Genomic DNA, 12,029 nt, shown 5'->3' on the forward strand with positions numbered 1-12,029 from the left:
CAGGGGTAGGAATGCTCTGTATGAAATCCTGCCTGGCTACTAAAGGACAGTTAAAGCCCAGCTGTTTGAACTATACACCAACCTGAGAAAATATGTGAAAGACAGCAAGAGACAACAAAAGGCTTAGCAAACCACATCACTTACTTTTCTGTTTTGAAAAATATTGCACAACCATCAACATGTTTTCTTTCCTGTTCTGACATTGTCCTAGCTCTAGATTTTGGACTGAAGAATCCATTATAGCCACGTTCTTTCAATTCTACCAGGAAAAAACTGTAGTACTGCTCTGTTTCAACCTCCTGTAAAGTTAAGGCAGCACAGCATGAACACACTATTAGCAAAATATAGAAGACAGATATTATTTAGACTCTTCAGAAGTGTAAATCACTTTCAAATTAGATTTAAGGGGAAAAAAATCTAAGAATTAAGTACATCACAGAATGCAAATTCAAGAGCAATATCCCTATTTTAAGAAAATATAAATGAATTTCTGTAATCCCTGGAGTTATGATTATCTCAAGCTTCTTATTTGAAAATGTGTCAATTCCAGCCCCACATACACACACAGGCACAAAGACACCCCCACGAACATTGCTTTGATCAGGAGCTGCTGGTTCCCATTCCAACTGCGGGGGCTGAGAGCCTTCTTTTGATGTCAAGCAACAAATAATGTTCTAAACATCGCTTCTTTTTCTTTTGTTTGCAGAAGGTTTTGAAAACAAACCGTTTACTATAAATACACTTAATGTGAAGAAACCAGCACATGGGAATAGAAAAGGAAAAGAAATAATGGTGTCTTTTTTTACCTGCAGACTTATGATGTCAGCATTGCAGCTCAGTATTTCCTGCATAATGGCTTTTTTTCTGTATTCCCAGTTCAAGGCCCAGGATGGACAATAGCCATACAGCTGCCGAGTGGCATACTTGTCACAGAGGACGTTGTAGCACATGACAGAGAACAAGGCTGCAGAACAGTAATTTTACTTACACACTGACAGATTAAAAAAGTACAATTATGTTCTTGACTTTTGTCTTCTGCGAATTTATCAATTCACGCTTCATTTGTTTCAACCAAAACACAGCATGCGTATCTATGCTAAAAAAAATTGTTAGTTCTTCTAGGGAGACAAATTACATGTTTGGACTTATTGCAGCTGTCTTCTAGCATTTAATTAGGAAACAAACACCCCACTTTATATGGTTAACACAGAGAAGAGCAGAAAAATGTGTTTTATGCTAAGTGGTGCTCTAGTGTAAAAAACCCCAAACAAAGTAAGTGTATTTGAACACTTGTATTTGCCAGCTATACAAAGGTCTGCAAGTCTACAATTAGATTCTTTAAAATGGACCTTAATTATTGCCACTACAAACTAACAGATTCATAGGCAGGGTGAGGATCCTTTCACACAAAGAAAAAGTGTAGGCAAATTAACTCCTCAAATATTTCCACCTCAAAAAGCCATTCAGGCATAAAATAAGAAATATCTCCTCTCTGTATTAATTTGAAACAGGATTAGTAACAAGACATGCTGGGGCAACTTGACAAGTAACCCAGCAGCATGGATTTGGGCAGTTGTTTTGTTGGGTTTTTAGGTTTGTTTGTTTTTAAAAAGCACTTCAAGATTTTGTAGTATAACAATGAGATACTTGGAAGCTCCTCTCAAATGCAGAAAAAAGAAACAAGACCACTATTTGAAGATATAGATAACTGAGGAAAAGAATCTTGGCTGGATTGGAGCTGAAGTTTAACATTTTGAAAACAAATAAATAGGCGACAGCAAAACAGTAGTTGCATTAACATCATAATCTTTGAAGCAATCACCTTAATAATGAGAGAATTATCATTCCTGAAAGAGAAGACACTGCAATAATTGAGAAATACTCTAAGATTTTTGGTGTACAGGTAAATAGAAAAGACTGTATTTTAAACAATTTACACGGGATAAAAAATTAGTAAAGAATTAAACATGACCTGAATCCCAACAGCAAGAAAATCCTGAATCAAGGATGATACCCTGGTTACTTAAAACAATTCTACATTTTTTGGAAATCATGCTCAAATGCTTCCATTTTTTTATTCAAGAAATGTTAAATTAAGCCTGTTATAATTCTGCCATTTAACTAATTGTGGACAACAGTTTCAATTCCTGTGAGGGGGACATTAATTAAAAATAAATTACTTTAGAGTAAAAGATGGATAAATCTGGAACACGTGTTCCAATTGGGACAGAATGACTTCAGCTGGCTGGCCAGCACTGCTGAGATGATTGGTTAATTTAAGCATTAACTTCTTTTCTAGTAAAGATCAACAGCTTTTATTAAAAGGAAAATAAAAGAACTGGGAAATCCTTGAAGTGTTACAGTACCTGTTGGTCTTGTACGGTCTGGTTCTTGCAACATAATCCAGGATCTTGGAGGTGGCTGTTCTGTCGAAACTATGGGAATATTTTAAAATAGAGATACAACAAGTGATAATCACATTTATTTTACACAGCAGAAATAAATGTTTTAAGAATGATCACTTACTTCTTTTTGCAGTACCTGCCAAATTATCAAGCAAATAGTTCAGTAGCCGTCGTGTCCCATCTGGTTCCTGATACAGGTTCAGAATATCCTGTGTAAGTGGGTTTCCTACAAACCAATTCACAGGAATATTGAATAAAATACACAGAACTATTGCAGACTTGCATATCAGTGTTGAAAGCTGACATCTTGGAGACATGATCTACTGTGAACTACTTCGGGGTTTCAGGTCTCAGATCTTCAATCCCACAAAACCCTGGGTGTGTGGACTGCCCTAGTAAAGTTTAACAACATTCCCTGTTGATTCTGCTGTGGGACAGAGCATGCCAAAGGTAGTCCTTGGACTAAGAGTAGGGAAGAACTTGTGTGGTACAAGAGGCAGAGCTGGTAAGCACAAATGAGCACAGAAGCCACCTCTGCTCAGTGTGAAACATCCACCAGCAGTTGATCTGACAGTCAGATCTCAGCAGAGACTCTGCCATCTGCCAAACATAAGCAGATTGCAAAAGATGTCATGGACAACACACACTGCAAGTGGCCAGTTTTAAGGGGGAGATAAACAGACTTTTGAGACTTAACAGTGTTTAGAGGTATTATATCTCTCAGTGCTTCTGATTTTGTGACTCAAAATTCCCCAAGGTCAGCAATTTTATAGCTAGAATCCATAAAGTTCAGAGGGAAAAAAAAAATTGTAAAAGACTTAAATTGCTGCTTGCATAAACAGCACAGAACCCTGCAGCTGTACAAAGGATGTTCCCTTTCTGGCTAGAGATGTACCACAGTTAACCACAGACTATTTCTTAGTTAAAGCAGAACTGCATTCAACCCCCATGCAAGCAACAGAAAGCTTCTGTACACTCTGCAAAAAGAAAATTAAATCTTTTTCTAGGGGCACTGCCCTGCCAAACCTGTTATTTTTCTAAATAATCCCTAAGTAACAGTGTCTGTAAATGTGGAGTGAGCGGCTACATCTGGGATTGCTAATCAGAAACATTTTATGAACCAGACATTACAGCTCAGCAACAGTATCACTAAACAACAACAGATACCAAGAAAAAAACAGCAATACCTTTCAGACCCAAAGTCTGTAACTGGAACAGTTTTCCCAGCTCAAAAGGTAAAACTCGTAACAGGTTGTTATTTAAATGTAGTTCCCTGTAGACAGAGCAAGAATCATATGGGTCTGAAAACAGAGTAACGTTTATCTGCAGCAGTACAAGAATTGAACTAAAAGAGAATAGATATATAGTAGCAAACCACAGTATTGAAAAATTCAGAGACTAAACAGCAATGCTTAGGGACATCCTGCTGTACTCAGATACACACACTCAGACAAAACACATTATGTTGAAGTACAGAGGAAAGGAGCTGTTTGGAGAGTTTATCTTAAACAGTCAGACATTTTGTGAATATTAGCAATAATTAAACACTTCAGTATCTACAAGTGATGATGCAGCAACAGCTCAGACAAACCAGACCATGAAACAGGTCAGCTGTGATAAGAAAGAAAGGGAAATTATATCCCTGAAACCAAATTTTAAAAATCCAGAATCATGGCAGTATGATTACAGCTATGGCATTACCATGCAGTAGTCATTTACAGCAGTAATTTTCTGTTGGTTTGGGTGTTTTTTTCTTCTTAATTTCAGTGGTAAGACAAAATATGTGCTTTGTAACTCACAAAACCAATATACAGGCAGGAACAGAATTCATGTCCTGAATTCTAATATCCCAACAAACTGGGCAAAGAAAATAGACTTTTTACTTTCCTAAATGAATTCCCACTAAGCAATGAAAACTTTCATAGAATCAATCAGTATAAAGTTGCTGCTCCAAAGTGTTTAGAATTTGGTGCCTAGAGACTTGACAAGTATTTCTGGGCAACCAAAAGGAAAGAAAAAGGAAGAAAAAAAGGAAACCTGGAGGGCAAGAGTTAATTTAACTCTTTGGATCTCTATAGAACAGTATTTGAGGGTTTCAATGTCTCTCTTGTCATAAGCAGCCCAGAACTGACTGCAGGATTTGAGGTGTGGAGTCAGCAATGCCCAGCACAGGGCAGCCACTGCCCTGCTCCTGCTGATCCAGGCCAGGTGCCATCAGCTTTCTCAGCCATCAGGGCACACCTGGCTCATGTTCAGCTCTTGCTGACCACCCCCACCAGGTCCTTTTCCACCAGGCAGCTTCCCACTGTTCCCCCAAACTGGAGCACTGCTGGGTTGTGGCCCAAGTGCAGGACCCAGCACTTCACCTGACTGAACCTCACACCACTGGTCCCAGCCCATGGGTCCAGCCTGTCCAGATCCCTCTGCAGAGCCTTCCTGCCCTCCAGAGATCAACCCTTCCACCCTGCTCTGCATCATCCGCAAATGTACTGGGGGTGCGCTCAAGTTCTTTCAAGCATATCAAGAGAATCTGTTTAATACTTCAGCTTTCCAAGATAATGTTACACTGTTTATTTTTTTTCTCCTTTTTCTGCCAAGATCAGAAATCCTACTGCTCTGACATCTTTTTCAACTACTTGCAGTAAAAAGCTAGATAAACGGAGTCTTGGGTGAGCTCTACAGTACAGACCAAACCCAGAGCTCCAGATGTGGGAGCTGGGAGAGCTGTTATCAGTTCTCAGTGTTGAGAGCACAAATGATTTCTGTGGGTCGGGATATCAGCAATGCCCACGGTTGAATTACCGTTGGTTTGAACAACTTCCCAGAATCCAGGGGAAGTGTCTGCAGCAAGAGCCAGCCTAGAACACAAAACCCCAGCCCAGCTGGGACCTGCAATGTGCTCTCACATAGAAGGTGCTTATGGGTTTTTCTTCACTTTCACTACAGTGAAAAAAAAAACCATGGAGCAGCTGCAACTACTGAGAAGCACAGTGGGTTCATGCACAGCTTTTCACATCTAGAGATCTGGGCTCAAGTGCTGCCTTTTGGACATAAATAGAAAGCTTATGTGATCCTAGACCTTAGCTACATATTTCACATTTACAAGATTTACCCTCCTCTGCTCAGAAGAAACTTAGGACTTACAAGAGCTGAAGCTTCACAGAATCAGCCAGAATAAATCAGAAGTGCTGGGAAGAAGGCATAATGACTTGACATTACTGATGACTCTGCACTGCTAAGCTATCTCCATGTCACAAGTGTTACATTTACAAAAATGTTTTAAAAAGAAAAAGACTGAAAGGAGGCTAATGAAGTACAAAGATGAATTTGAGACTATTCCAGTAAATTTAGGGTTGCTAGCTCAAAATATCCAAGGAACTGGATAAAGAAGGGTAGAAACCTGTTACTAATAACTGCTTTTAATTGAAATAGTAATGCAAAAAACTAGAGCTCAGAACAGACTCCTCTCCAGCTGAAAGCAACTATACAACATGCTACAAAACAGAGCTGCCAATTATGCTTCAAAAAGCAAGGTCCCTTTGCTCAGCCTCCAAGGTTGAGACTTGAACTGCTCTGGAATTTGAGCTTTTAGCACCAATTTAATCAGCGAGTTTAATCCTCTCCAACAGAGCGGACTTTTCTAAAGGGGAGGAAAAATGCAGCGAGATATTTCTATGTGCACACTTGCTTTGCAAGTTTCATGAAAGCTGTGCTGGCAGTCCATTTCTCTGTCATTGTCTTTACTTATAATAACATTCTTGTTACTTTTAGACTCTGTATTTTCTGGATTTGAGAAAGCTGTTCAGAAATATCAACAAAATTAATAGCAATGAAGGTAATTACTGGCAACTGTCTAATAATCCTAAAATAAGGCTCTTCCTTTGGGTCAAGGGCAAAACACTGTTGCCTGTAAATATTTACTCTTATATAAATAATTTATATATTTACATAACAGTGTTTTTACAAAGTAAAATGCTGCAGCCTTAAGTATAATCTAAATAGGCATCATTATTCATATTTCACTTCCAAAAGTTTTCATTCCATGCTAACTTTGTACATCTTGCCATTACAAAACTGAAGGGAAAAAAACCTCAAAAAGCTGTGATTAGAACATTTTTTTCTCCTCCCCAGTTTGCACAGGAATGCAGTTACATCACAGCAAAGGTGGGGAGGCAATGATACTAGATATGTTGCAACTGTTATACAATAAACAGAACAAGAACTATTGTTAAGTGTAAATACTAAATATGAATAAAGAGGAAAATATTGTAATTAACACTATTAGAAATGTTTAATCTGATCTTTTTCCTACCTTACAATGAGTTAAAAGCAATTTTTTTTGGTGCTTCACTTACTCTTTGAGACAAACACCACATAAAAGATTTGTAGAAGAATCTGGAAAGAAATGCCTGAGAGGAAATCTGACTTGGAAAAATATAAAATGGGTGATTGCCATCAAACCAAGCACTTCTGAGGCTCATTCTGTGCTGTCATACATCAGAACAGGAGATCACAGGAAAGCCAGTACTTGCTATAGCTGCACAGCCCACAGCAAGCATTCAGGGAGGCAGATAAGAACAGAGGAAAGGGGAATTTACTTATGCTGAAATTTGAACTGCTGCTACAAAGATAATAAAAGAACAGTTTTAACTCCTGCTAGGATTTACATACCTGAGTGACACCATGTTTCCGAGCTCTGCTGGTAAACTGCGAATTTTATTAGAGGACAAGTCCAGATATACCAGATTGTGAAGCTTGGCAATGTCTGAAGGAATACGGGATAAGGAATTGTCACTGAGATGCAAAGCTGTCAAATGGGTCAGTGTCCACAATGATGAACTTAAGCTTCTCACTTTCCCTGTGGAAGAAAGGTACAAGAGAAAATAGAACATTTAAAATACATAGATTTGGCAATAATAGTACATTTTTCAAGTATGAACAGGGCAGGGAAATTTGAGGGGGAGTTTTGCTTCTGGGTTTTTTGTGGGTTTTATTATTTTATTATTATTTTACTCAACATAAATTCCATTAATCACTTATTCTATAGATGAAAAATTTGTCATTGTGTGAGAAATTGCAAGATATTGCCAAGGATGCTTGAGGTTGTTTTTCCCAATCCATACTCAAGGCTTAAACATCTGCCTTTATCTAGTTCCATACAAGACAAAACATATTAACTAGGTGACCATGAATTTATCATTTACAGAGGTGTAAGAAACAGATTTTTTTCAATTATAGTTTATGTCTGAGATGAAAGACAGTGCTTTGGTTCATCCCTTACTTCCGCACATCTTTCAAACCAAAAATCTTTACTCTATGGCATTAATCCAGCCAAGAACAGATAGAAACACTATATTTAGGGTGACTAAGATGCTTAGTTGAGAACATGGATTTCCATCTGGCATTCAACTAAAAGCTGTATCAACTATTGCCAGATATTTTAAAAAAGGTATGATTTTTTGTATAAACTGAAGGGCGGAAACATGGATTTGTGTGACAGAACCAAGATTTTTACACTGCCACATGCAAGAAATGTGAGATATCATCTGAAGGTCTCAAAATATTTCTTCTCTCCAAGATTTTTCTCCTCCAGGGGTAAATCCTTTTTCATTTACATAAATCATTTCACTGTACCAAAAGCATTATGAGCACCAACACCAGTCTCCAAGGCATAAAGTTGGCTGGAACAACCTTAAAATTCCCACTGTGACACATCAAGGTTAACAACAGTCTGGTTAATATTATACCAACACACACACTTTGCAATTCCTTTCCTTAAATGATTTTCTCCAAAATAAGAATTCATATTTAGTGCCCAGGGAAGGTTACACTGAGACATGAGCATCTGGGACTCAGTCCCTGGCAGCAAAATGTTTAATACTGATATAATTTCCAGTGAGCTGTAACAAAACAAGGTGCATGAAAAAGCCTGCAATGAAAAAACATGATTTAAATGAGATCATGGGTTTGTGGGTTTCTGTATTATGCGACCAAGTATTTTGCAAGGATAGGACAGCGTGAACATTAATGAAACAAAAGCACTTCACATTTTATTTTGCAAGGCAAATGCATACAGTTCTTAAGGGATTGATGCTCCTCTAATGCTCGTTAAGGAATCTTTTGAAAGGTTTTAAATACAAATTGTTAATTCTTTGCATTTTTAAAACAGAATTATCACCTCTTCCCCCACCCCCAATGCAAACAGGTGACTGTGATCACAGAAAGCCTTGCAGCTGAAAGGATTTCCAATCAACATCCCTGATCCAGGCTCTGGACTCCAGCACCTCCCTTGGCGGGAATCAGTCTGTAGTGAGATTACCAGGCATGAAAGGAAAGAGCCATCACTTAATGCACTTCCTATGCAGAGCAGCAGATGTCCAAGAGGATTCCAAGCCTAATGCTGATATATAATGCCGATTCCTGAAGCAGCATTTAACTGGGTTTCTGCATCTGTAACCTTCAGTAAAGAATGCTACTCACATGGTGAGGCACGTGGTACTGCAAGCAAGGCACAGATTCAGTGAACTGGATGGAAAGATTCTTCACAATTTGAAGAACTGTTTGTTTAGTCCTTCTCCCATAAATTTCTCTACTGAACAGTTATTTCTAAATCTTAGCTGCTTAAAGAACCTCCATATTTACACAAAATTACAGCCTAAGTTTAAAATGTCACAAAATAACTTTTTAATTCTTAAAATATTTGCTTGAATTTCCTTGTAAACACATATTTTGTAGCAGACTCAGGATTTACTCTACAAATCAAGAGACTGGTTGACCAGTTGAAATACATGCTTATGAATTCTGAGCATTAACTTATTTTTCAGAAAAGATTCACGAGTCCAACAGTTTTTCAAAGCTTGCACAGATTGTAGAGGGTTTGGTGTTTGTCTTCAATCTTAAGAACAAAGAAAAATTTACAACTGCTTTTAAACAGAAAGCTTTTGCTTCATGGACTAATACCTCATTGTTAAATTACCTACAGTAAACACATACCACTGTAGATCAATCTCAACTTCACCCACTTCTCACTGACAAATTAGATCTTAAATTCATGCTCTCATTCACTTCATCTCCTTAAAACACAAGAGCTCACATCCATATCCTCACCTTGACAACTTTCCTATACGTGGGGATTTCCCACTTGCCCCACCTTACCCCTCCTACAGCTCCCTGTGTTATCCCAGCCCCAGCTCTTCCCTTCACACACCCCCAGCTGCTATCCCGGTGTTCTGCTGCCTCACCTCAGGACAGGTAACACCACCCCAGACTTGTCCAAGCCCACACTACTTGCAGTGAGTTCATAATGCAGGACCATGCCTCAGTTTCTTACCACTTATTTCCAACTCTGCCCAGTGTGATTTCTTTCCATTGGCTGCTTCCTCTGAGGACATAATTGTGTACATCCTCCGTGGATCAGGTGGATCGTACTTTTCCTTGGGCATTCCTGTTGAAACCAAAAGGCAGGTGATTAACTGGGATATTATATACTGAGAATTCTTTAGAAGGCAATTCCCATCTCAGTTAAATTTCATACTAGACTTTTGTACCAAATACTTTTCAAAGCTACAGATAATGTGCCCTTTTATAAATGTTGTTGAATGGGAAACACTGCTATAAAATAGAAAAACAGAGACTCCTAATGCTCCTAGAATTGCAGACAACAGCCTCCCCACCCCCAGTAATTTAGCAAAATATGCAAAGCAGTTTAAACGTTGTGTCCCACCACCTTCTGTGGCTATGTTGTGTGTCCCTCAAAACCAACACATCCCACTACAAGTACTTGTTTCCTCAACAATGAAACTTCCAAAAGGGATGATCACCACCACTGGGATCTCTCATACTCCTAGAGAACACATTTTCTAATAACTCTGATTACCTAGCAGTTCCAGGTTTACTGCAATTCTTTTCACACAAATCAGCATCAAGAAAAGAATTAATGTTTCAAAAAGATCCTCAATTTTTTAAATCCGCAAAATGATAGGTTTTAAACCAACCTTCACCCTACTCTCTGCAACCTGAAAATACTGTACCCAAGGTATATATTTCTATCACTTTCTTCAGCCAGGTATTTAATACTGAAATTTAACTTCATTTTTCTCATTCTTTTTCACATCATTCCTGGTAACTTTATAAGAATAATTTTTCTAGGTCCATTTTACCATACTCAATCATGCACCATGGCAGAGAAGCAAACATTCCTCTCCAACAACAGCAAGCTATAAATCAATTTATATGAAATAGAGAAATGAAACAATGCTGGCTCAAATCACACTTAAAAACACATTACAAGTAATATTATGCAATTATTCAGTAAAATACATTACAATATTATACATAGCAATATTATAATACTACCCAAACCCACTCAATAAGCAAGCAGCTATTCTGGTCAAATTTCTAAGGACATCTTCCTACCACAAGTCTTTTAAGGCTTTCTCATTATTTTACTTCCTGGAATTAACTGAAAAATGTTGTCATATAAAATAATCAAAGAATAACTCTTAGTATATAAGAATATCAACCAGACTTATAATCTGTTTACTGATTTTAATGAATAATGTTTACTTTGCATGTCAAACAAAACACAGAAATACACCAAAAACTTTCTGATAACTATGCATCTTAATTAAAATAAAGCTTTTATGTATCACATGCTTACTTTAATATAACAGCTCTTTTACTAAATCAAACTCCTCCTTTCCCACTCCCACTGCTGGTCAAAACCAGATTTCTGCAGTGAAAAGAAATTCCCCTTTAAGAAGTGAATTGTGGGTAAAAGGATCAGATATAAATAGCAGCTGGGTGAGGCTCCTTCCAGAGTGAAGGCATTTGAGTAACCAGGGTGTGGGAATCACCAAGTGTAACACTTTTTTCATCAAACTTCACTAATTAAATGAGAGGAGAGTGGATTATTATCTCCAGAAAGGTAACCTAAGCCTAACCTCTCCCTGCAGTAACTATGCAACTGGTGCAAAAATATAAATCAGAATAATGTCATCAGAGCATCTCTTCTGAAATTTCTATGTATAATTATATATAATTCACAAAGACCATGTAGGAATGCTCCAGCTTGTCAGGAAACATTTACCTTTCTCAGACATTTACTGCTTTCTCTTCCTGCCTCTCCTTGAATTAATAAATATGTTCCAATTTTTTGAGAAGGAGGTATAGCAAAGACAGAAATCTCATTCAGTACAGAAACATGAACGCTCCCCAGAGCACACTCAATCACATGCACTAATTAACAGCTTTCCTGGTACCAGCAGTGTATCACTGCTCACTGCTAGAGAAGAGGATGACATACTTTACCAGTGGGTTTTGTTAATGTACACTAAAACAATTAGAGATTTAAGAATTTGAGGGTTTAACACTGGATCCAGGTGATCCTGCACCCCCTGTCGCTCCATGGCACCACCCTTCCCCTCAATAAAGCTTCTGCTCTCAATGGTTTTCCCTCCCTCACTGCTGCAGCATTTCTCAGAGGATGAGTCCCTGCTGTTTAGGATTACCAGGTGCCAAAAAAGCAGCAAATGCTTGAGAGCCTCCTGGCTGAAGGAGCTGGTGCTGCCCAAGAGCATCACTGCCACCAGCCACATCTAAAATACTGGCACACCAGGCATTAGC

The 12,029-nt window shown here is 38.2% G+C and overlaps 1 protein-coding gene across 4 annotated transcripts in view; it reads right to left on the bottom strand.

Moving 5' to 3' along the window:
- Positions 1 to 12,029, bottom strand: part of CNOT6 (CCR4-NOT transcription complex subunit 6) — a 32,866-nt gene that overhangs the window by 8,395 nt on the left and 12,442 nt on the right. For 2 of the 4 annotated variants that reach the window (XM_005523545.3, XM_088063575.1), the window contains exons 2-8: positions 9,736 to 9,849; positions 7,077 to 7,263; positions 3,593 to 3,678; positions 2,527 to 2,631; positions 2,367 to 2,435; positions 807 to 964; positions 145 to 299 (exon numbers count right to left, since the gene is read on the bottom strand). In XM_005523545.3, the coding sequence (XP_005523602.1) occupies positions 145 to 299; positions 807 to 964; positions 2,367 to 2,435; positions 2,527 to 2,631; positions 3,593 to 3,678; positions 7,077 to 7,263; positions 9,736 to 9,847 (872 nt within the window). In that variant the 5' untranslated portion in view covers positions 9,848 to 9,849. Of the gene's footprint in view, positions 1 to 144; positions 300 to 806; positions 965 to 2,366; positions 2,436 to 2,526; positions 2,632 to 3,592; positions 3,679 to 7,076; positions 7,264 to 9,735; positions 9,850 to 11,064; positions 11,093 to 12,029 lie in introns of those variants that run through there. The other 2 variants (XM_088063576.1, XM_088063577.1) reach the window with 2 other exon arrangements.

This window comes from Pseudopodoces humilis, chromosome 17, assembly GCF_049639895.1.
Source record: "Pseudopodoces humilis isolate 2021_Gansu_Grassland_sample_001 chromosome 17, ASM4963989v1, whole genome shotgun sequence".
NCBI classification, from domain to species: domain Eukaryota; kingdom Metazoa; phylum Chordata; class Aves; order Passeriformes; family Paridae; genus Pseudopodoces; species Pseudopodoces humilis.